The sequence below is a fragment of the Bactrocera neohumeralis genome, chromosome 6 (assembly GCF_024586455.1).
Source record: "Bactrocera neohumeralis isolate Rockhampton chromosome 6, APGP_CSIRO_Bneo_wtdbg2-racon-allhic-juicebox.fasta_v2, whole genome shotgun sequence".
NCBI lineage: Eukaryota > Metazoa > Arthropoda > Insecta > Diptera > Tephritidae > Bactrocera > Bactrocera neohumeralis.
This window is the reverse complement of record NC_065923.1, coordinates 77,111,474-77,138,649: the sequence shown is the minus strand read 5'-3', so window position 1 is coordinate 77,138,649 and position 27,176 is coordinate 77,111,474. Positions and strand designations below refer to the sequence as shown.

The window sequence follows — 27,176 nt, the reverse complement described above, 5'->3', positions numbered from 1 at the left end:
CGAGTCGACCCAGCGACACTGCGAAGAAGCAACAAAATCAAAAACGCAACAAAATCAAAAAAGGCAACAAAATTAAAAAAAGCAACAAAAAGCCAGCGTGTTAGTGGCTTGGTTAGCCGGCCGGCACAATAAAGCAGCCCGTCACTGTCCGCTCTGTTTGTATGTGCGTATAGTATGCTGTTAGCCGCTGCCTGGCGGGCGCATTCACACGAGCTGCTTGGCATTGAATCATTTTTAAAAATAGCCACACCGTCGCATTTGAACTTTTATTTATAATCATTTTCTGTTTAGTATAAAGTTTGTTGATAGTGCCACGCCAACGGCTAGAACTAGCGTGGTGATAGAGAGATACGCGTATATGGGTACATGTATATAAATAAAAATATGTTCATATATATAAATATATATAAGTGTATGTCTTACTATCTTTGTGATTATGCTGTTGGCGCAAAAGTTATCTGCGCGGCGCATGTAGTATGTCGAAGCCGTGAGCCAATGTAGATGTACAACGAGCGATTAACAAATTTATAAAAAAATAAAAATAAATGTTAACTATGTCTGCACTGCATTAATACCATTTACAGGTGCATTTCTTATAGCATGAAAGAATTAAAAAGCTATCTGGCATGATTTGATCAGTCAGTTTGTATGACAGCAGTATCCTATAGTGATCCGATCTGAACAATTTCTTCGGAGATTGTGGCAATACTTCAAATAATAATCTACGGTAAATTTGGTGACGAAATCTTGTCAAATAAAAAAGCTTTCCGTATAAGGACTTGAGTTGGATCGGTCAGTTTGTATGGCAGCAATATGCTATAGTGATCCGATTTGAACAATTTTTTAGAAAGTTGTAGCAATGTCTTGGATAATAATCCGTGCTAAGTTTCGTGACGATATCTTGTCAAATAAAGCGGTTTTCCATACAAGAACATGATTTTCAACGTTCAGTTTATATGGCTATATGCTATGGTGGTCCAATCTCAAAAATTTCTTGGAAGATTATAGTAATGCTCTGGATAATAGCAAATTTCGTTACGATACCTTGACAAATAAAAAAGTTGTCCGTCTAAGGCTTGAATTGGATCTGTACGCTTGTATGGCAGCTTTATGCTATTGTGGTCAGATTTCGAATAGTTGTAATCGAAAAAAATCTCGTCTAAGTCCTTAAGAATTGTATCTCAAAGACCAGTGTAAAATTTCATGAAGATCGGTTCAATAGTTTTCAAGAAATCTTGCCAACTGAGTTCAAAAACACAGTTTCGAAAAAAAGCGTTTAAAGACTACGCACTTAGTCTAGCTAGTTTCGAGCGCATAAATTCTCAAGGCTGTATCTCCAAAACTATTACTCGGATCAACTTGAAAATTTAGGACGATATACTAGAGGTCTTGTAGAATTCCAAAATACAATAGAAATAATCGATTTTTTTAAACCCGTAAACCCATGTACCCACTTAACATACGAAATTTCTTTTTATCCATTTTTTTCACAAAACAAAAGTTGCTTCACTTAAGTCGATATAATTCACAAGCTAATGATCTGACAGCTGTCAAATTTATGCACGCGCCTTTTGAAGGTTCGGGCTAAGGGTCGCTAAAAATTATGGATTTAGTTCCAGTAGCGCTAACTGTGCGTCAGGCCGGAGACTTTTCAATTGACCTGTTATATACTTTTTTTAAACATTTTTTTTTTTGAATTTTTTGACATTATTTAAAATTGTTTTTTAATATTATTTGACTTAAATCATTACAATTTTTCTTGTTTTATATTTTATTTAATTTCCTTATATATTTTTTTCAATATGAACATAATCTCCTTAATATATGCCTCTTGTTACATATTTTCTCGAATGATTGCCCTCATTTAACGCTATGTCGGCGTTGATTCAAGCACAACAACACCAGCAAACAGACAGGCATTTGATTTTCAATTGAAATTCCATTTTATTACACATTGTTATTTATTTATTGTTTTTTTTTTTTTTTTTGTTATTATCATTTTTCTATCGCCATTTAACACCCGGAGACATTCAATATTGCTTTATGTTGAGTTTACCCTTCTTAACAACATTGTGTATGTGTTTGTGTAAGTGCCACAAACACTTAGCGTTGACACTGCTGCCTTTGTGGTTGATTAGCAAGGGCGATCGGAAGGGGGTTTCGAGTTAGCATATGTGTGCACCACAATTGCATGTCACAATTGATTGCATTTCATTACCGCTGCGGCGGCATAAAAGTGAGCATTTAATGAAAACGAAATAGACACATACACCCATACACACATATACACTTGTAGACACACTCCCCGCGCTTAATAGCCACACTCATGCATATTCATGGCAGCCAGTTGTTGTCAAATAGACACCAGCGCATAAATCAGCAGCCGCTTTAGTGGCGACAAATCTTGTGCACCGACTTTTTTGTCACACGCACGGCGCATTGCGCCACCCTTAAGCGCCAGCAGAGCCTAACGCAGCCCAGTCTCTCATAGCGTAGCTACTAGAGATGTAAGGAGGCCAACTTCAGCCGTGCCTGCTGGAGCCGCAAAATTGCTGCAAATCTCTAACTGTTTGCGGCTTTGTTGTTGTATTTTTTTTTGCTTTACTTTTACTTTTTTTATTGCCGTTTGCTGCGCTCCCCTCATTCGCGTGGCATTCACTTAATGAATTTATTGAATTGCGCCACTGTGTGTCGGCACACGGCGACTTTGACTTATAATGTGCCACGGCTGCATTCCGTTTCATTAAAAGTGAACTCTAAAGCGAGTAATAATATGCAAATTGCTTAATGCAGATACAAAAATATTCAATTAATTCAGGTTTTTATGCCGAATTAATATTTATTATATTTTTGTATTTTTTTTTGTAAGAAAGTGCAACACGACAAGTTATGAATAGAATTTTAACTGGTTGTTATCAGTTTGTATCCTAGGAACTCTACTTGCAAAATTCAGTTAATTCAATTCAATTCTTACTTGGATATTTTAATAGAGTAAAAATATCAAACCTAAAGGTTTTGAAAAAATTTTAGCCAATAATTATGTTTGGAAAGGGTTACCAACTACACAAAACCTTTAATTAAAGATAGGTGGCAAGCCAAAATACACCTTATTAAGCATATCATACTAAAAATATTTAAGGAAAGATTGAGTTAAAAATTTTTTCGAAAAGAGCTGCCACCAGTTCAAAAAGTATGATATAAATAAAAAAATAAAATAAATACAAAATAAACCAAAAATAGAAATAGAAATAAATATCAACAGACCAAAAATGGCATAGTATTTGTAATATCTAAATAAATTTATAAATCGACTTTTTTTAAACCAATACATTTTTATTTACAATCAAAATATAAAATAATTGGAAAAAATATTTAAAAATAAAAAAATTAAAGAAATAGGAAACAAATGTTGTAATTAAGCACAATTTTGAAGTAAATTAATATAGAAATTCTTAGCAAAAAATTTTAGAAATTAAAAATTATTAAAAAACTAAAAAATATTTAAAATATATGTATTTAAATTTTTTTTTTTTAAATTTTCATTAAGAAAAATTTTGCAGCTTATTTAAATAAAATGCTTACATAAAATTTAAAATACTAAAAATTATTAAAAACCTTTAAAAAAAAGTATTAAAACTTTTTAAAAATATAAAAAAAATATTTAAAAATTTGATGGAAATTATCAAACGCTCAGATATAATAACTTAATAAATTTATAAATCAAAATTTTTTAATAAAATGATTTTTTACTCGTAATATAAAAATATTAAAAAAAAAACTAAAGAATAAAAAACTGAAAAAAATATAAAAAATTTAATTAAGGAAAATTTTGAGTATATTTATATAAAAATGCTTACAAGAAATTTTAAAATTTACAAATTTAAAAAGAAAAACATAAAAAATATATTACAAAAATTTAAAAATAAAAAACTAAAAAAATTTAAAAAAAAATTTAATTAAAAAAATTTTGAAGTATTTTCACATAAAAATGCTTACAAAAAAAATTTACAAATTATTAAAAAACTACAAAAAAATATTAAGAAAAAAATTTAAACAAATCGATGGAAACAAATACTCAGATGTAATAATTAAATAAATTTATAAATCAACATCTTTTAGTCAAATCAACTTTTATTTATACTCGTAATATCAAAATTTTTTTTTTAAAAAAATTTGAAAAAATTTTTAAAAAAAAATTATATAACAAAAATAAAAAAAATTTTAAAAGAAAATTTAAATTTATTTTTAATTTTTTTTATTTAAAAAATTCATTTTATTAAAAAAATATGCTTTTTTTTACATTTTGACATATGTATATTCATATAAAAATGCTTACAAAAAATTTTAGATGTTGAAAAATATTAAAAAGATTAGCTTTGGAATATTAAGATTAGAATATTAATTAAAACAATTAAATTAAAATATTTAAAACGACATTTTTACAAAATGAAATCGATTTTTATTTATACTCGTAATGTAAAAAATAAGGCATGATAGAAATAAAAAGCTAAAAAAAGGTAAAACAAAAAAATGTAAAAATAAAAAAGTAAAAAAATAGTTTAAGTTAAAAAAATTGAAGTATATTCATATGAAAAAGCTTACAAAAATTTTTTTAAACTTACAGATTATTAAAAAACTATAAAAAAATTAAAAAAGAGTTTTAAAAGAAAATGTAAAATTTTTTTTTAAATTTAATTTAAAATTTTGTTTTAATTTTTTTTAATTTAATTTTATTTTAAAAAATTATTTTCATTAAAATTAGAAAATTTGTTTTTATTTCAATTTAACTTTTGAAATTTTTTTAAATCATCAAACACTCCGAAAAAATCAATAATAAAACAGTAATACAATCGCAGTAAAATAGTAAACAAAAAATCAAACAGAAAAAAATAAATAAAAAAGCAATCAATGCGCCATGCCATTAAATGTCGCTGCAAGCACGCTTCCTTGCAGGCATAAATTAACATAAAAATGTAGATTGCAATTGATTGCGCACAGCTTGAGGCCAGCGCAGCAGCAACATGTTGCCGTGCGCTACAGAAAAAAACACACACTTATATGTATGTATGTATGTATGTGCAGCAATAGTAACAGCGGCAGCAACAGCTTGGCATGCGAAGGAGTGCTCGCCTGCCAACCTATTTGAGATTCAAACGAAACGATTAATAGTTAAAAAAAAGCGAAAGAAATAGAAAAAATACAGCAAAATTGCGCATTCGCTAGGCCGGGCCTCCTGCGCTAATACTGGGTAGACAGCGAGCAGGCGGCGACAATGCTGCGACAGCGAGTGTAGCAGTGAATGCAATGCCACATAGTTGCGTTCCTGCAGTACTTGACGCACTAGGGTGTGTTATAAGGTATGTGATTTTGTTGGTAGAAATTGATTTTCATAAACAAAAAAAAAATAATAAATTGAAAAAAAAAAATATTAACTGGCACTAGCCCTAAGAAAATGAAATTGTATGAAAATTTCAGTGAACCCAACTCTTTAAAGTAAATTATAAACCAAAATTTAAACAAAAAAAAACTGCTAACCTAATCTCCAATCCCACAACCTTTACGGCTCCCCTCGCATCACGCGCTGTTAATCGTTGCAAACTATCGGCTACATGATTGATGTGATTATGCAGGCATTTTGATGACAAGCAATTGCACAAACGCTGTCACACCGACTGCACAACTGACTGATTGCCTTGCAACTAAGACGACTGACAGACGGACTGTCAGACTGACTGACATAGCACTTGTTCTTTCAACACGTCAACTCACGCATTGAGCGGCGCATCGTCGATCACTTAAATGCGCATCACACTTCGGCATATTTCTGTTTTTGTATGCGTGTGTGTGTGCCGTCGATTGTGCATTTGATCGACTTTTCGCACCTGAAGCACACCTCGGCATTTCTCTCTCCCAACTTGTGCAGTCCCAAGCTGCATTCCGCGGCTGGCATTCCTTCTGAATGCAACAACAACAGCAGCAAGTGCAGCCGTTCGTATTAATTACCATTCAATTTGATTGAATTACTCGAATTCTTGAGCGTGTGCCAAGTGCACGAAGGCATCTAAATCGAGGCGAGTGCAAGTATGCGAGAGATGCAATGCGCTGCAACGGAATGCGAACGCACCTGAAGTAAATCAAGGTTACAGCGGCGTGAAAACTTAACTCACTAGTTGTGGGGCATACGATTAATAACTGAACTGTAATAACTAGATAGAAAGGTTCATGAAAGACACTTTTTATAGGCTGTACGGAAAAGATACGTCGCAGACCCTCAGTTTTTGAGATATCGAGCTGAAATTTTGTACACGGTTTTTCCTCTCCAAGAGGCTTCTCATTTATATGAAAAGATGATATCGTACCATTATTACATATAGCTGTCATAAAAACTGATTGATCAAAATCAAGTTCTTGTAGGGAACATTTTTTCATTTGAGGAGATATATGCACGAAATTCGGTATGGATTATTGCACAAAAGTACGCTACACTTTACGAACAAATTTTTCAGATCGGAACATTATAACACATAGCGGCCATACAAACTCAATAACCAAAATCAGGTCCCGGTAAGGAAAACTTTTTCATTTGACGAGCTATCTTCATTAAATTTGGTACAGATTAGTGCTCGAAGCAACGCTATAAACTCCGAATATTTTTTCATATCGGACAACTATATCATATAGCTGCCATACAAACTGATCGGTCGAAGCAATGTCCTTGTAGAGCAACCGTTCTTATTTGGCGAGATATCTTGATCAAATTCGACGTGAGTTATTTTCCAAGGCAACTGTACAGTATCTCAAAAATTTTTCCCGATCAGACCCCTATAGCATATAGCTGCCATACAAATTGACCAATCAAAATCATATCCTTGTAAGGAGAACTCTTTGATTTGAGAAGATATCTTCATAAAATTGCTCGTAGGTTATTGTCCTAGAGAGTGCTAAAATGTCCGAACCAATGGTTTAGATCGGATCACTATAGCATATAGTTGCCATGCAAACTGACCAATCAAAATGAAGATCTTCTGTGGAAACTTTTTTATATGTGAAGGATACTTTCGAATATTTCGCAGTTCAAGGTCATTAGTCACGATCTCAAACTATTAAAGTAACTAAATTTATAGCTTACAAATTTTTAATAAATTTATTAGCAGTTTACTACTTAATTACCCCCAAAACCAATGAAGTACGCACAAAAATGGCGCCAGGTAGCGGCTTTCAACCGCATATTTGGCAATAAAATTTGCACAAAAATGTTTGAAAACCTTCTCATACCACAACTGCTTTGAAATTTCAATAAAACACACAAAATTTTCAAATCAACCGAAAATTGCGCGCGCTTGCTGCATTCAAGCAAATTAGTTTTAAAATACTAGAAAACGAAAAAATTCAAAAACAAAAAAAAAAAATAAATCAAAAATGCATGCAAAAATATTTTCACACACGTTAACCTTGAAATTCCGCAGCAGCAACGCATGCGAAATGTTTATAAAATAAATATATATTATATTTGTACATAGGTATGTGTATTCTCTAGCAACTAGTTTGGTGCGGGCGCGCAATGCACTTGCACATGTGACAACGGCCAACAACCGCTATTTACATACATATGTACATATGTATGTATGTGCTGGCTAACGGCAACTAATTTGTGTGCCTTGTACAAGTGGCTGACAGCGCGGCGATGGCGACAATTTGTTGCCACTGACGCAGAGCGTGGCGCAGATTGGCAAGAAAAATTATGCAAAATCAAAAATATAATCACGCACACATACACAGGCAGACTCGTGCTCAAACACATATGTACATAAGTGACAAATATTTAAGCAGTGAATACGAATAATTTTATTTTTGAAGAAATAATAATTGGTTGAATTAACTTGTACAATTACATAGTGCTGTTAAAAATCCAATGAAACTGTATTTTCATTATAAAAAAATTAATTAAAATTTCAATTAAAAATTATTAAAAAAAACTTATCGAAAAAAAATTTAATTCATTTTATTGAAAAAAATTATTTAAAAAATATTATAATAATTGTAGAAAATATAATTACGTAAAAAAATCATGGACCTCTATTCTCATTACAAAAAAATAAATTAAATCTCAAATCAAAAATGCTTATAAAAAAATCTATTTTTATTAATTTAATTGAAAAAATTATAAAAAAAACAACAATAACGGATGTGTATAATCGTTATAGAAAAACCCAAGAACCTTAACTTTCATTATAAAAAAAATTAAATTAAGTTTCAAGTCAAAATATATTAAAAAAATCTTTTCCAAACATTTTTTTTTATTTTATTGTAAAAATCATTTTTAAAAAAAAGTTAACACAAACGCGGATACATATTTTCATTGTAGAAAATATAATTCTTATAAATACTAATAAAAAAACTAATTTTAATTAAAAAAATTTAAAAATTATAATTGTTAAATTATATAAATAAAATATTAACATAAAATTCAAATACACAATATTTACAATAATAAAAAAAGAAATGTTTTTAAAGAAATAAACAGTTTTAAGGAAGCAAGCGATATGATATTTTTTTGTTGGAAAAAATATCTTTTATAAAATAAATATAATATTAAAAAAAATGCAAAAAATGTACAGACAATATTTTGAAAGAAATAAATAGTTTTAAAGAAATAAACTACATGACATTTTTTTAGGAAAAAATATCTTTTATAAAAAATATTTATTAAATTAAAAAAAAAAAATATTTTTTACTCAAAAGAGACAAAAGTAAGTATTTGTTAAAAAAATAAAGAGACATAAATTTTTAGTAATTTTTTTTTTACAAACATAAAAATAAAAAAATTGTTACATTTATAATTTATTTAAATTCATTTTATATAAAAAATTATAAAAAAAAATATAACAAAAAGAGAGGATGTGTAATACTTTTTAGTAAGTGAAAATTTTTTTTCGTTACAAACAATAATTAATTAAGAATAAAAACATATTTGTTATATTAAACAAAATAAAAACGAAAAACTTTTTGAAGAAACATTAATTAAAGAAGAAAAAATAACTTTTATAAATAAATATTTATATTATAAAAAAATATTTATTAATCAAACGAAATACAAATAAGTATTCCTTATAAAAATAAAGACATTGGTCTTTTAGAAAAAAAAATTATAAAAATAAAATTAAAAAATATATAATCCATTAAGAAAAAAAATTTAGAAAAGAAAACAATATTTTTAAATTTATTTTTTATAAAAATTATTTTTTTATTTAATTTATTTGGAAAAAAAACATTTTTTTTTTATTTTATTTTATAAACAATATTTTTTTTCTATTTTATAAAAAAAATATTTTTTTTTTCAAAAATAATTAATTCTGTTTTTTATAAGAAATACTTTTTTTGGTTGCTTTTGAGTAAAAAATATTTTTTTCTTAATATTATTAATATTTTTTTCTTGTTAAATTTTTAATTTGACGAAAAAAAGTTTAACAAACAAGAAAAAACGACTTTTTTGATATTACAATACGAGTACATAATCCATTTAGAAGAAAAAACAATATTTTTTTTATTTCTTTTTATAAAAACTATTTTTTTTTTCATTTTTTTGGGAAACAAAATTTTGGTTTTTTTATTTTATAAGCAATATTTTTTTTATTTTCTCTTATAAAAAATATTTTTTTTTTCTAAAAAAACATTATGTCTGTTTATTTTTATAAAAAATACTTATTTTGATTTCTTTTGAGTAAAAAATATTTTTTTTCTTAATATTATTATTTTTTTTTTGTTAAATTTTTAATTTAACGAAAAAAAGGTCAACAAACAATAAAATACGAATTTTTTGATATAAAAATATCACTCTGCTATTCAAAGTTTTATTAAAAAATAATTTTATTTACAATTATTGCAAATATTTTGATAAAAAAAAATATAATAACAATAATAAAACGAAATTTATGAAAGAAAAATTAAAAATATTTGTTTTCAAAATTATTAAAAAAGACTAAAAAAAACATTCTATATAAAAAATTCTTCTGCTATACTTGATATACCATATAAAAAATACTTGTAAGAAATTAAAAAAAAAAAACGATTAAAAAATATTTGGAAACACATTGTATGTAATTTCAAAATGAATTAATTTTTTTCATTACAATATTTCTAAAAATATTTTTTATTAAATTTTGCATAGTTAAAATGTTTTTTACTCAAAAAAAATTAACAAAATTTTTAACACAATTAAAAAATATTTTAAAATAAAAAAAAATTAACAAACATTTTTTTATTAAAAAAATGTTAAAAAACAAAATAAAATGATTTCGCGACAAAGTATACTTTTAGTATTAAATATTATTACAACTATAGAATATAGAAATTTTTTTTATAACAAAAACATAATTAACAAAGTAACAAATAACAATTGTAAAAATTTAGTTATTTGTTAAAAAAAAACATAAAAACAAAGGCGAACAGAAAGGTCTGAAAACGCACAACCATATGATTAAATTACCAAAAACTGTGCATACATATGCACATACATATGTACATACACACATATGTATATCGGTTACCAAAAACTCTGCACATTATATGTACTCGCACATATTCACACACACTTTAACTGCAGGCCATTTGCATAAACATTTTACAGCGCTCACTTTTTGCTGTTACTGAACGCCAATAAATGATTACCGTTAGCGCACACGCGGCTAGATGAAAGGCATACTTGCGCAGCAACAAATTCTTTTTATTGTTGTAGAGCTGACGATATGCTCGCCATTTTTCGCCGTTATCAATTTGGCGTGCTGGTGTTGTCGTGATTGACAGCCGCGGTGTCAAAGGTCAAACCGATTTTTGTCGAACAATTTTTGCAAATAAATTTCCTGATTTTTACGCGCCACTTGTTCTCAGCGGATTTTTGCAAATAAATAGTAAGCGAGCGAAGCGAAAGTTAAAAATCTGCGTTCGTTATCAGTTTGCTGAAATTAATGAACGCTTCGCATGAGTGGTCATTTTATGTATGTATGCAATTGTTGTTGCAATATTTGTTGTTGCATATTTTGTATTTGTTGTAAATGTGGTGTTGTTGTAATTTTTGTCTTATTGTGACTTGTTATCAGCATAATTGTTTCTGTTGAGTTCAAAAAGTTAACAAATTTTACGAGCCTCGATTTGAGACACACGAGATTAGACTAAATAAATGACTTAATTTAGTATATTTAGGTTTGAGGTGGAATTGGCTTATAGATGAGGGGAGTTGGCGTTCATGTGCGCGGTAGGTAGTAGATAAGATGGTGACCAAAATTAAGCAGTAACTTTTTTGGGCTAAATTAAATATTTATAAATTTAATTATATTAAAAAAAAATATTAAAATGAAAAATTGGAAGGTTAGGTTAAATGTCTGATCTCCAGAGATCGCACGTGAACTGCTATATGTAGTCCTTTATGAAGCCATAGAAAAGAAGAACTCCACTGTTCGAACGTATATATTAGTAAAACGCTTAGTAATACAAACTTGCACAGGCGTTTAATTTCCATTCCTGCCAGCCCTGCGGGATGGATGTCCGAAGGTATGCGCTCCCCAGTGTTTAAGTCTTAACCTCCCAGACGCTGGACAGTCAAGAATGAAGTATTGAGTTATTTCCACCACATCTTCTTGCATACAGCTTCTGCAGATATCATCTGGCAAGATATCCAACCGTATAGCAAGGACGCCAATAGGGCAATGGAATGTTAAAAGCCCCACAGCTAGGGAGAGGCTAGCCTTACTGAGGGCAAAGAGATCACTAGACCTTTTGCGATCGATCTTGGGCCAAAAGGCTTTTGTGAAGGTACATGTATCGTGGATGGTTCCGCGAAGCTAAACTTTGTAGTAGTAGGACACTAGAAGATACTGGAGCGCTGACCCGCTCCTATTCTACCGATAGCGGTTCTAGGGTGCCTTTTCTTGCTAATTCATTAGCTTTACAATCGAAAATGTCTTTTCGTATTTTGTCAATAGATGTCGTTGCAGTCGTATATCTCCAGTACTACCAATCACATTATGTCATTGTGTTGGAAAGGTGAGATTTTAAGCTTCATTTAACCAAAATAAATTAAAGTATAGGAAGTTGAAAAAAACTTACAGCTTTTCAAAAATGAGTTAAAATAAAGAAAAAATTCGCTATATTTTGAAATTTTTGTATAAAAAAGGGAAGAATGCCACGCAAGCCACCAATGAAATCTGTGAAGTTTACGGAGACGATGTTGTATCGATTCCTGTAGCACAACAATGGTTCGCTCGCTTCCGTTCTGGAAATTTCGATGGAAAGATGTCCTCGCTCTGTTCGACCTATCGTTGAAAAAGTCGATGAAATTATCGAAAAGGTTGACGCTAACTTAACATTCATTACCAAACGGTTTTGAACCATTTAAAAAAGCCTGGCTACAAAAAAAAGCTCGATCTTTGGGTACCACATGAATTGTCTGTGAAAAATCTAATGGACCAAATTTACATCTGCGATTATTTGCTGAAACGAAATGAAATCGAACCATTTTTGCAGCGAATGGCAACAGGAGACGGTAATGTGCGAAAAAGCTCATGGTCCAAGCATGATGAAGCTCAACAAATGGTCGCAAAGCCAGAATTGACACCTCAAAAAGTTATGCTGAGTGTTTGGTGGGGTTGGAAAGGAATCGCCCACTATGAGCTGCTCCAGCCTGGTCGAACGATTGATTCTACATTTTACTGTCAACAACTGATGAGATTGAAGCAAGCAATCGAAAAAACGGCCAGAACTGATCAACAGAAAGGCCTTCGTCTTCCATCAAGACAACGCTAGACCACACACATCTTTGATGACTCGGCAAAAACTGGGAGAGCTTGGTTGGAAAATTTTGATGCATGCAATATATAGTACTGAGTGGGAGAGCTTGGTTGAGATGCTGCATGCACCATATGGCATTGACCTTGCACCATCGGACTACCATTTGTTTCAGTCAATGCAGATTAAGGGAGTCAAATTGGCTTCAAGAGAAACCTATGAAAATTACTTGTCGCAATTTTTCGCCGAGAAACCAGAAAAGTTTTACACTGATGGCATAATGTCTCTAGCGGAAAAATGCCGAAAGTGGTTGACTAAAATAGTACACATTTGGTTCATTAAAGTTCATTATAAATGCAAAAAAAAAAAATAAGTTGAAGTTTGATTTGAAATACGAAAAGACTTTTTCGACAACCAAATATATTATACATACAATTCACTAATTTAAATTTATTTTGCTCAGGATAACCAAGAAATTTATTAAAAAAAAAAAAACTAAGCAATAAATGTAAAAAATGTTTGTAAGTTTACTTCTAATATTTTTTTGTATTTAATAATTTTTTGCCGTAAGCACTTCTAATTATCATTTGCATATGTTCTAATCAATTTTTTCATCTTCTATGTTTCTTTGCAGTCACAGCGTCTACCAAAGTTCAACAAACATGCACCAACAGCCATAAAAGTGACTATGAAATATAAAAACCACAAATCATAGTGCGAAATCCAACATATTATATATACACACATATGTATTTATACATGTTTAAGTAACTAGAAAAAGAAAAATTTAATTGTTTCTATGTGCAAATTAAATAAATCCATAAGTGAGTGCAAAAATACTTTTCAATTGCCAAGCAAAATAACATAAAATATTTATTATTGCCGACACGCTTGCTTTAATTTATTTATTAGCAAATTTTAATAGGCGAAGAGGGCGCGCGGAAGAGCGAGCAAACGGAATAGCGCAACAATTTCTTCGCACAAAGGCAAACAAACCTCGTGCGAGCAAACAAAACGCCGGCAAAGCAATCAAACACGAATCAACAAACCCCAACAATAAATGAATTTGTGCAGCAAGTGCAAAAGCAAAGGGCGTCGGAGGGAGTGAGAGGCAAACACCTAAGCGCCAGAGGTCATTTCAATTGGCGTTTGATTTACTCGCTCGCGAAATTCCACAAAAATTCAATAAGAATCATATTTTCGCGCGATCAAGTACTAGTGTCTTAGTGCTGGCACTAAAGTGGAAAGTGTGCGTCGGTGTTGGTGTAAAGTGCAAGAAGTGTTAAAGTTGTTACATAGAAAAACAAAAGAAATAAAATAAAAATTAAGAAAAAATAGTAATTTAAATCATTCTTTGGAAAAAAAAATCAAATTGCTTACAATTAATTTTGAGTTTTTGCTCTTCTGCAAACTATTCGTTATTAGTTAATAAAACGACTGCTTATTTAAATCACTAAATATGGCAACTCTGAAGGCTGCTTATCACATTACTTGGCTGCTTTTGGCCCTCTTGGTGCTCGAAGTGAAATGCAATGAATCAGCAGGTGAGTGTTAGATATAAGGAAATTAGCTTTACTAGCATACAAAAACAACAAGAAAACAGCAAACAAGTTTAAAAAGATATAAAAATAATATAAGAAAAAAAAACAAATAAAACAAGTGGAAGGATACTGAAACTTCAACCATTTAAAAATAGTTTTTAGAAATATATATTAAACAAAAAATATGTACATAAATTGAAAAAATAAAAAATGTAAAACCAAAATATGATTATTGAAAATCAAATCGACTAAAAAAATTCAAAAAACCAAAAAACTTTGAAAAAGTTTTTATTTAAGTTAAAAATTTCGTTTTTTTTTTTCTGAAATAAATTCTTCTAGAATTTTTTTTAATATATGACAAATAATATTTTCGATTAAGTTTTCAAAAATAAAAAAAATTTTGAAAATATAATTTAAATTTAATACACTGAATATATTTCAAAACTACTTCTTTTTTAATTACCTATAATATTGGAAAATGGATTTAAATACGTTGAAAACTAAAATCAAATTTTTTTTTTTTTAACTTTTATAATTTTTTTTTAGAAAATTGTTTGGAAAAAATCTGTAATTCAGTAAACCGAAAGTATTAAAAAAATATCCATTTCATTGATTTTTTTATAAAAGGAATTTAAAGTTTTTAAAATTAAAAAAAAAATTTAAAAAATGACTAATAGTATTTTTAGAGCAAAATAAAAAAATAAATACTAAATAAATTTTAAAAAACATAACACATATGAAAAATTCTAAAAAATAATTAACAGATTAATGTTAAATGGTAAAATATTATAAAATAAAACTGTATTTTAGTTTTTTGATTTTTTTTTTAAATATATGTGAAATAAAAGATTTTCTAAACGCTTTTTTTAGAAATTTTTTAGAACATACTATATTTTGAAAGTTATAAAAAATATTAATTTTTCAAAAATATCAATATTTTGAAAAAAATATTACAAAGATATTCTAAAATATGTAAAAAGATTATATTTATTACCTTTATTATATAGTGAAATTTAGTTTTTCAGTTTTTCTGAAATTAAAAAAAAATCGAAAATATTTAAAACAGAATTTAAAATTTTTCAAAAAATAAGTCAATATTTTTAATGAAAATATGTAATCAACAAACTGTGTTAATTTTTCTGAAATTTTGAAATTTGTTTGAAAAATGTACATATATACTATTTTTTTCAGTTTTTCAGTATTGACAAAATACAATCAAAAACCTGTGAAAATTTTTTCTGAAATTTTGAAAAAAAAATCGAAAATATAAAAAAATGTAAAATTTTCTAAAAATAAATTTGATTTTTTAATGGAAAAATGTAATCAGAAAACTCTGTATTTAATCTTTCTGAATTTTTGAGAATTTTTTGAAAAATTATGCACCAATTTTTTGTCAGTATTGTCTTTATTTAGCAGATTTCAAAACACATCAAAGCAATACCCCATATTTATATATAGTTACGAATATATTCTCCAAATATCTGCAACTAGACTTGTATGAACATTTCAAAATAAGATTTGTTAGAATATGTAACCAATTCGTCAAAACGTAAGCAAAATCGTAAGAAATATTAATTTTAATGGAAAACTATTTTTTTCTAAGGGCGATAACTTCATAAACACCCTGCCTACCCATCTCCACAAAAACACATCAACGTCTACATACATACAATGCTTGTAAATATACAAAAAATCACACAACTTTCAATTTAATTTATATGCACCGCTTGTTTTTAGCACAAAATCAAAGGGATCGCTTAATAAGCCACTCTTCGTGAACTAAAGCTCTTAAGTTCCCCGCCTTTTCTTGACACCCTCCAGCACAAAAAGGCGTATAAATAAAAAATTTAATAAGCAATAAGCACACATATGAACGTCTGTTATAACCCGCCATATATCACGCTCATAAACTTCTGCCAGCAAGCACTTATTGCCACCCGCTTTTTGTGCAAAACAAAAAAAGAACGAAATTTATGTCGCGTGGGCGCCCGCCGCTGCACTCAATTGACGGCAAGACTCGCTTGCACTCGCCACTCGCCAGTGACAATGTCAAGCCGCGTAAGCGAGGCGATTAAAGCAAGAAAATATTGAAAATGAAAACACTAAAAAATGTTAAATACAAAAACAATTGCAACATATGTTTATGGTGTCACAATTTTCGAAGCTTTTGAGTGTCGCGCATTAATTGAAGATTTCTCGTTTTTTTCGTTAAGCGGTCGGAAATCACATGAAAATCGCTTAATTATTTGCTATAATTCAGCATCAACGAGTTGTTTATGATCTTTTTATAAAAAATAAAATATTTTTGTTATTATTTTGTTTACGCTTGACACATTATTTGTGGATCGTCGTTGCTGCGCTGCTTATGGTGTAATTTGTTAGCTTAATTTAATTTAGTCCGTTCTTTGTCAAGTAATGTATGTAGATGTACTTGAGTATATAGAGGCGTTTATCTGAGGACCCAAAAAATTTCCATATGTAACAGTTGTATGTAAGTATTTAACTAGTTTTTCAAAAATATCAAGTACAAGGACAACATCCATACCTTTCACATTCAATTTACTTATAATATGTTTTGCATAAACCGTGTGAGAATTAGTAACCAAAGGAAAAAAATAATGTCACACAAACATTGCAAGACTCAAATAATGCAACTTGTGGCAGTAGGGCTATTACTGTTTATGACGATTCATTACTCAAAAAGATCAAAAAGTGTAGGTTATGTTAGGTTAGATGTGTGTGCGCTCTCAAGTGCTTAAGTCTTGACCTCCCAAACGCGGGGCAGTCAAGTCAAGAAGGAAGGTGTTTTCACTTCATCTTCTTGCATGCAGCTTCTGCAGATGGCGTCTGGTAGAACTCCCAGCCTTACTTCGTGCACGCCAATAGGGAGAGGCTGGCCTTACTAGATCTCTTGCGATCGATCTTGTGCCAAAAGGCTTTTGCGACAGTGTATGTACCGATGGTGTACCAGCGCTGACCAAGCATCCGCGAAAGTGTAAACAATAGAAGAAATTTTAAAGTCTTGTGTGAGAACGCCTCAATATGAGACTTATTTATGCTCAAGCAATACAAATATCTTGCTTTATTGGTGACGAAAGGAGTCTTAAGGTTAATCTAGTTAAGAAAAGTTAGAGCTTTTGAAGGAACCATCTCAGCATAAACCAGTCAGCCATTTCTGCATAGTGTCACTGCCACATACTCAGATGACGGAATAACTCGATCACTAGCTCAGGGTTCAACCAAATCCAAAAGCTTCAGTTCAGAAAACAGAGTTCCAGTAGATTAAGAAATAAGGTCGAAGTTTTCAGTGTCCGAACTGTCTGCCTTGAAGTCCACAAGTCATTAAGTGTTGCCTAGGTAATGAACGATAAAACTATTAGGAATTTTACAATGCTCTTAGTCATGGGAAAGTAGCCTCGAATAGTTCAAATGACTGAGCTGGCGAGTATTCTTCAACCAAATCCAAAAGCTCCAGTCCTGAAATCATAGTCCAAGTTGAATCTGCGATCAGGTCGGAGTTTTCACGGGCCGTGAAGTCTACAAGCCATTAAGTGTTACTCAGGATGCGCCGGGTGAAGGCGATCTATCTTACATCTCCAGAAAGAAACTCCTATTACGAGTTTTACAATGCTCTTAGTCATGGGAAAGTAGACTCAAATAGTTGAAATGACTGAGGTGGCGAGTATTCTTCGGTATTCTAAGCTATTTGGCAATATCAGAACATATCACACAATAGATTGGTTGTGAAGTAATCATTGGTTATCAAGTCTTTTAGGTTAGTGCTCTTCAAAAATCTATTTTTACACCTCTTAAGATTTCAACTCATTCAGTTCTGTTTCATTCATTTATTAGCAAACAATTTTACATACAAAAATCTATTTGCAAATATCCAGAAGAACATTAAATTGAGTAAATTTTTTGAACTGGGGCAACATTTAATTGTTTCCACTTCCGCTTTATATGAAAACAACAACACTTATCCACCGCAATTATTGATTTTGTACATTTTTGTTTATGTTTTTTGCGGGAAATTCTTGGGAAATTAAGTAACAAATGCCCCGACGCAATAAATGAAAAATTTCTGCTATGCAAAATAATACAAGAAAAAAATACAGAAACAAATAAATAAATCGAAAATTTGCGCAATTGTTTAGCGATAATTAAAGCGGTAGAAAGAAAACATAAACAAAGGAAATTTTGCAACAACCACACACAGAAATACATATACATATGAGTGTGTCGTAGACGTGCTTGCCAACTGGACGCTTTTTAAATTTCGCTAGCCATTGGTAAAGGCCACTGCCGCTGGTCCATTGTGGCGTCATCAAGTGGCATGCTGACCTGCGGCGTCGGCGACTTGCTTAGAGCAGGCTAAAGGCTGCCTGCTGCGTCAGTGTGCCGTCCATTGGTCGGTGGAAAATGTCTTCACATATACATATGTAGTATATGTGGGATTGGTGGCGTCATAATTGCGTGCCAACTGGTGGCGTGTTCTGCAATCATATACATAAACACAAGTAGACTGCATTAATGGCAAATTGTATGTGGTTTTGGCGGGCTAATGTGCTGTGCTGCCATTTAATGGTGCTGTGTTTTTTATTTTTGCTGGATCAATATTTTTGTGCTTATTTTAGAAATTGCTGCAATATTATTGTACTTTGCACATTTAACTTTGTTTGCATAAAATATTGGAAGTGATGTTGGTTTTTGAAAGTAGCAAAATTTTAAAAATTATTTTCAAATAAATTTCGAAAATTTTTTTTTATAATTTTCTAAACAAAGTTTTGGATGTAACGATGGTTTTTGAAAGTAGTGAAGTTTTAAAAATGATTTTCAAATAAATTTCGAAATGTTTTTTTCAATATTTTTTTTCATTTTCAATTCCTAGTTTCCGACTATGCCGCATTTATTACTGCCTTCTAAATCAAGGTGTAGAAGATGTTAGAAATTTTGTTCAAAATCGTAAATTTGATCGTTTCACTTCTTAAATGTTATCTCACTCTCTCTTGAGAAAATCGGAAAAGTAGCTGAAGATACTAATTAACATTTATCTAAGTGTTAAAGTAAACAGCTCCCCATTTGTGCTAGATCGAAACTGCTCATTGCTTATTCCAGCGGCAGAAAATATTCCGCAAATAGTTTGGCAGAAGGCGGCAGTGTTGACAGGCCATCAACAGATAACAATCCAGGTTCTTTCCTTTAGGTTAAATAGAGCCGATGGTCGTCTGAATATTCTTAATACGTTAAGGGCATCTCTGTTTGCTCTAGATCGAAAGGGATTATTGATTATTCAAGCGACAAAAAATTTTCGCAAATAATTTGGTTGAAAGTTGGCAGAGTTGAAAGCTTTTGATCAAGTAAAAAACCGCCCCAATGAAAATGGAACAACAGCCTGGGATGAGAAATCTCCGTTTTGAATAATCCGGGTTCGTTCCGGTTAAATATAGTAGAACCAACTATCATTAGAAATACACAATGCCCTAAGTACATACAGAAACCCTAAGGTCATGTGCCAGACCGGTTAGGAATACTTGCTTTTTACTCAAGCGGTCTTGAAAGCACTGTCAGATGGCTGTTGGCCTACTGCCAGGTCACAACCTACTGAGATCTCATATCGCATTACGTCACAGAATGTCCGGCTGGGCATAAGTAATAACGATGCAAGCAGAAAATACTGAGAAGTTGACATGAGAGAAATGATGGACCACCTTCTATGCCTGCGCTCAGCAATAAGAAGTACTCATCTTAAGTACCGAGCAACTTCGGAGTTCAAAACACCAGACGAAGTATCACCAACCTCCATTTAACATTACTAGGGACCAGTAGGACTATGTATGACGTGACAGCCGACCAGTATAACTTAAGATGACCTTAATGCTCAGAAAGCAATTAGCCATTAGCTGCTTCTTGACTTTCTCTCCCATAAATGGCAGTTTGTGAACCGGAGTTTTCAACTGAGATCCAAGAAATTTAGCAGCTTCTACGGAAAACTTCTAGTTACTTAAATTTTGGGTCGTTTCATCATTTGGGATTGTCGCAAGCTCGTGCACTTCGAACATGAGTTCTAGTCTAAAGCTGTTCTTAAGACCAAAGTTCACAACTTCTGTTTCATCACCCAAAAGTACTGAGTTCTCAAAAACAAAAAAATCTTAATGCAGACACTCCAATTTATTTGAAGCGTATACAATGATATCAATATTTAGGCTTACGCATAGACAAAACAATGACTCGCTGTCTTCAATTGGGGTCAACCAACCCAATAAAGTGCCAGACGACGAAAAATGCCATGATTTCTGTTTGTTTATCTGAAAAATGTACCGAATTTCGTTAACAGAAAAAGAAGAAGCAAATTGAGAACACTACCACTTGATTTGATGTTTTGCAATATCCAGCGATCCCATTTCATAATTGCTGTATCATCTGCAGGCGCACACACATTTACGTACATACAAGCATACAAACGCTGCCGCACCCGCTCTTAGCGCTGCCACTCCAAATTTCGGCTGCTGTTTACGCACATAACGCTGCTTCTTCTTCGTTTTGCTGTTTTCGGCATTGCGCTCAGTTGACCCAAAAATGTTTTCGTGCGTGCAATAACACGCACACACACACACACATACACATGCATTAGCACTCCCAACGGTCTTGCTTTGCTTGCGGCAATCTTCGGCGCTCACATGGGGACGCGATCAAAGCAAACAATCAATCGATCGATCGATCAGCGTACGCTGTTTTGGTAGAGAGCCGCGGAGCGGGGTGGTGCGGTACATAACGCATTTACTTTGTACACGCATTTACATTTTGCCAGAACATAAAATTTTACAATTACAACAACTGCGTTGCGTTGGCTGTTGTTATGACTTTTTGATGGAAAGCACTGCATTGTTGTTGCTTTTGCAACGGTTGAAGTGGCCGGCGCAAAAAATGTTTACATTTATGCAGGTCTGCGCATTTGTTTAGCGCTCAAGGAAATGCACAGGTGTTTAGGCGTATTCACACATACACCTACATTCGCATGCATACATACATAAGTGCCTACATACATATATACACTCATACATACATACTTTCATACATACCTACACTTAAATGCAAATATAAACAATTTAATGTGCAAACTTGGCGAAAACCTTAATATAGGCCATGGCCGGCAGTTTTGCTGTGTAAACAGTCGTTGAAATTAAGCCACCGCAGTAGGGTTGCACAAAGCCCGTACGAGACCAAAATGTGTATATAATGTTTTGTGTCTAACATATTTTACTCCTAGGGCTTATCTTCTAGTGCGGTGGGTGCTTTGATGTTAAGATCGGGAATTTACAAGCAAACTTCGAACGTCTCTCGAGCTCATGAGAAGTTTCACGCTGACCACTACACCTTTGCAGGCTTGTCATACCTAATGGGGGTGAAAGATCATCATAAAGATGCTAGATAAACAATTTTATTATGATCTTCGGAAATCGATACATAATCGAAGTTCTACTAAGTTCTAACACAGGCTCTAAGCAGCATGTTACAACTACCGGCAAACTTTGAGACCATGCCTTCTACCAACTTTCGCCATTTGTTTAATTTTGATGCACTGAATAAGGTCACACAATATTACCACGCAGTTTGTGAGACCCAGAAGTAAACGTAAGAGATCCTACAAAATATATTTATCAATGATCAGCATGACGAGCTGAGTCGTTTTCATTAAGTCCATACGTCTGTTTGTAAACACGAGTACAATTCCTCACTTTTTGAGCTATCGCCCTGAAATTTTGCACAAATTCATTTCTCTCCAAGCAGCTTCTCATATGTCGAATCCATCGAAATCGAAACTTTATAACATATAGCTGCCATACAAACTGAACGATCGGAATCAAGTCCTTGTATGGGAAGCTTTTTTATTTGAAAAGATATGTTGAAGAAATTTGGCACGTATTATTTTTCGAGGCACAAGTAACATATCCGAAGATATTTTCCAGATCGAACTACTATAGCGTATAGCTGACATATAAATTGAAGGTTCAAAATTAAATTCTTGTAAGAAAAAATATTTTATTAGACGAAGGTCAAAGGTTCTTGAAGGTATAGAAATTGGACACATATTATTTTTCGAGGCAGAGGTATCATCTCCGAACATATTTTCCAGATCGGAACACTATATCATATAGCTACCATATAAACTGACGGATCAAAATTATGTTCTTTGCTGGAAACTTCTTTATTTATCAACGGAATTTTAGCTTCGACGCAGCAAAGGTTCACGTTTTTGTTTATTTAAAAAAACATTAGACGTCTTCTAAGCGGTGGAGGTCATCAGTGACAAGTTTTATTGCGAAAACCGAAAGAGTTGTAAAGGCACTTTGAAATAGCTTGTCAACAAAGCGGACCACTTTGATTGGAACTAAGCAGGGGTACGGAAGATCATTTTTACCGCTATGAATATTTGAATAAACCCAGTTAGCATCTTTCGGATATAGAGGCGACTAAATAAGACGTCTAAACATTTTAGACATATTTTTTAAATATTTTTTTAGTTCATGTAGTTTTCTCTATTTATGTGGGTATTAAACAGTCCAAGCTCTATAAAAAGGTTAGAACCTATAGCGTAAAGTTCGCTCAGTGTCTTAAAAAGACTATAACTTAGTTCAAAACTTAAAGTTCATATAAAATATTCCAAATGTTTCCTACTGGATCTCTCCCAAAGTGTTGAAAGGACTATAAATTGGTCAAAAATTTAAAGCTCATGTAAAATATTCCAAATTTTTTACGGGATCTCTTTTAGAGTGTTAAAAAAGCCTATAAATTGGTAAAAAAAAAAATTTAAAATTTATGTAAAATATTCTAAACCTTTCCTACTGGGTCTCTCTCAGAGTGTTAAAAATTCAAATTCATGTAAAATATTTCAAATTTTTCCTACTGGATCTCTCTCAGAGTGTTGAAAATATTATAAATTGGTAAACAAATTTAAAACTCATGTAAAATATTCCAATTTTTCCCTACTGGATCAGCTTACATCAGCTAGTTGCGCTAATCCACCACATTTGCGTGCGCCATAATTGATTATAAAAATTTATTTCGCACAATAGTGTAGGCAAAATTAACAAACAGCTTGCAATTTGACAGCCTGTTTATCTAAGTGTGGCGACTGAAAGTGGAAAACCCTGAATTCAGCAACAATTCAAAGTCATGGTAGACACCTTCGCTAACAAAACCGACAACAAATGACCAGCAAAATCTTACCGGCGCGTTGCAACCGTAAGCGAGCGGGTGTGTCTATACGGCGTACACCTACAGGTCTGGCACTTGCGAAGTCAATTTAAAAAAAAAGTGACAAGAAATATATAATATGAAATATAGCTGCGCTAGCACCTACAAACCTGGTTACCCACTAAAAGCCGGTTAATCGAATTTAGTTGTGGGTATGTAGATTTCTTCTGTACCATACACATTAGCACAATTTTTCATGGCGCGCTATTCATTCAAGTGTTTCACTTTTTTTGTTTTTTGTTACTTGAAATGCAAAAATGCAGTAAATAAATTTATGTTGAAATAAAAACTAGTGCTTGCAACATAACTGATCACCGTGGTTGCCACTATTGACACAGGAACACAATTACTCTTGTCGCTTCGTTAGCGGGCAAGGTGAGGCGTTGATTGATGGTCGCACCGCTGTAATGTGACGGTCACCATAAAGTGCATTAAGCGGAATGCGGCAAAGGAAGGAAGGCATGTAATTTTAGCGAATGAAGCACTTATAGTCAATAGTTAAAAGTGAAGGAAATATAAGAATAAACAGAATTTTTGAGACAGAGCGGAAAGCTTGAAATTGTAGAAAAAAGTGGATGCAGGAAAATTATTTGCATTTGAGTCTCTTCTATTGCAACAGATGGCCCATCTGTTGAGTCCAATTTTCGGTGACTCGCTCCAACATTTCGACCGACCCAAAACGTGAAATTATCCACTCACCAAATTGTGCTCTCAATAAATTCATTAATTGATGCGATGTGTGGAAAGTGACGTTGTCTTGGTGAAACCAAATGTAGCCGAGATCACGTGCTTCCATATCAGGTATCAAATAGTCGGATATCATGGTGCGATAAGAGTCGCCATTCGACTGTTTCGTTATCACCGGCATCATTCTTGAAGAAATATGGACTGAAGATTCCACCGGCCCACAAAACACACCAAAGCGTTGTTTTATCTGGATTAAATGATGGATGGATGAGCTCTTGAATCTCCTTAGGTGCCTATTCGTCCCCAATGCGGCAATTTTTCTTGTTTAGATACCCTCTGAGCCAGAAATGGGCCTCATCGCTAAACCAAATTTGGCTCAGAACGTCGGATCTTCTTGGAACTTTTCCAGAGCCCTTGGAATGAATGTCGCTTGGGAAGGTCGAGTGTCTTCAGTTCTTGCATAAGCTGTATTTTGTACGCTTTCAATGTAAGATCTTGACGTAAAATGCGCCAAGTCGTTTGATGCCATATAAACTGAATGATCGGAATCAAGTTCTTGTATGGAAAACTTTTTAATTGTCTAGATATTGTCACGAAACTTGGTAAGGATAATTACTCAAAATAACGGTATAATCCCCAAAAACTTTTTTCCGATCTGATCACTATGGCATATAGCTGCCATACAAACTACCCGATAAAAACAAATTCTTTTTCGGAAATATTTTTGATTTGGCAAATTATCTTCATGAGATTTGATATATGTAGGTTGTTGTCCAAGAAAACTCTACCATCTTCGAAAATATTGTTCGGATTGGACAACTTCAGCTTATAGCTGTCATACAAACTGCACGATCAAGATCAAGATAAAAATCTTTTTATACCCTTTTGTGTCGTAAATTCAACTGTGAAAGGTTCTTTAGCTGCGGTACAGCCGAAGTTAACAATTTTTTTGTTGTTTTTTATACAAATCAATCACTTTTCATCTTGGAAAAATGTCAGTAAAATTTATTTTCAAATGTATTTTAAGTGATTTCACTCATAAATTAAATTATTTCGTCTTCAAAGACACCTGTATACATCTCTCTTCACCTATACTCACTTAAAACGAAAAATATATTTATTACATTTAATGTGCGAACATATTCGACATAAATCACCTTAAATCAGCTAATTAAAAGACACACTATTAATACTGTCAATTTGCGTTTAAGTAAGCAACAACAACGACGACGCAAAAGCGGAACACACAAAAATATAAGCAGAAACACAAAACAGAAATTTGCTACAAAATTATTTTTGTTGATCATGATATTGTGACGTCAATGCTGCAGATGTGCTGATACACCTACATACATATTTAGTAGCAGAGAAAACACCAAAGTATTTAAGGTAATAAAGAAAACAACACTAGAAGCTGACATAAACAAAATTCACACACAATTTCTTGCTTTGAACGGCACATATAACGGCAACGCTAACAACAAATTTCGATAAACGAAAAAAGTGCAGAAGAAGCTTCTAATTCTCAGTGCCAAACGCGTGGGAACGCCCACACGCAAAGCCGTATAATTAGTTATCTAATGGATCAGCATGATATTTAAGTAGCAAAACATTGGCTAATACACATTTTAGCCGCTAAATAAATAGTGTTGTTTTTCTCGAAAATTTTCAATTATTTTCCTAAAGTCGATTAGTCACATAATTGTGCGATTACTTAGCGAACTGCTCACTTAATTTTTATTTTTTTGTTGTTACTCATTTGCTCACGTCGCTCACTTTGTTGGTTATGAAAACAGAAGGAATTTTTTTCTTTACATTTTTTTTACTACTCATTTTTTATTTAAATTTGTTTATATCCCATTTTTCTATATTTTTTATTTTTTTAATTTATTTTTTAAATTTTTTTATTTTTTTATTTTAAATTTTTTATATATTTTTTAAATTTGTTTATATTTTTTTAAATTTTTTTAACTTTTTATTTAAGATTGTTGATATCTTTACTTTTTTTATTTTTATCTACTTTTAACTTTCACTCGCAGCTAATTACTGAACTTTTCAAAAACAAAATTCCAAACGCAATTCATGTTTATTTTTACTGAGTGCTGAGTTTAAGGCTGGGTGCACACTCTACGAGTTTAAGGTTCCCACAAAAATTAGTATATGTTTTACTCCACCAGAGATACTTGTATATACTATATTCCACTATATACATATACTATATACTATATTCTAATAAGCCTCATGGAGCAATACTATTAAGAAAATATTAGCAAGAAAATGTGCTTAAGTTTGCAAATATTATGTAAGGCTGAGTCCAGTAGCTCAAAGTGCCTACCATAAGTCGTATATCTGAAAAGTGTGCTTTAAAGGCAATAATTTGTTTGTCTCCAACAATGAAATACGCTACATTTTACACTCACAATTTTAACATAAAATTTTGGTGATCTACATCCGACCCTAAGGTGACCTTACAGTGCAATATTTTTAAGAAATAGTACCTGAAAGTTACAGTACAGTTATTGCTATCAAATCATACTTTCTTCTCATTATTTTAGCAGAAAACACGCTATAGTCTACACCCAGCCTCACAGCGAAATAGTATCAGGAAAATGTGTTCAAATTTGTAAATATTATATAAGGCTGAGTGCACTCTAGTAGTTCAAAGTACCTACAATAAGTCGTATATCTGAAAAGTGTGCTTTAAAGGCAATAGTTTAAATCCACCAAAGAAATGCACTATATTTTATACCTAGAATTCGATCAAAAAATCTCCATGTAGTACATATGTATCTCTGGCCTCACACTGCAATATTAGCAAGAAAAAGCACCTGAAAGTAACACTTTACATATCGCTACAAAAAAAAATATATTAAATTTTTTGCACAAATTTTCCACAAAAATAAATTCCATAGT

The 27,176-nt window shown here is 31.8% G+C and overlaps 2 protein-coding genes across 6 annotated transcripts in view; one reads left to right on the top strand and one right to left on the bottom strand.

Moving 5' to 3' along the window:
• Window positions 1–27,176, top strand: part of LOC126763091 (uncharacterized) — a 178,846-nt gene that overhangs the window by 63,414 nt on the left and 88,256 nt on the right. For all 5 annotated transcript variants that reach the window (XR_007667555.1, XM_050480296.1, XM_050480297.1 and 2 more), the window contains one exon: window positions 13,415–14,324. Coding sequence is in view for 4 of the 5 variants with exons in the window: in XM_050480296.1 (XP_050336253.1) it covers window positions 14,240–14,324 (85 nt within the window). In the remaining variant the exon portion in view is untranslated. The remainder of the gene's footprint in view (window positions 1–13,414; window positions 14,325–27,176) is intronic.
• LOC126763094 (cysteine-rich motor neuron 1 protein) overlaps window positions 1–27,176 on the bottom strand; it is a 372,079-nt gene that overhangs the window by 286,658 nt on the left and 58,245 nt on the right. The window lies entirely within an intron of this gene.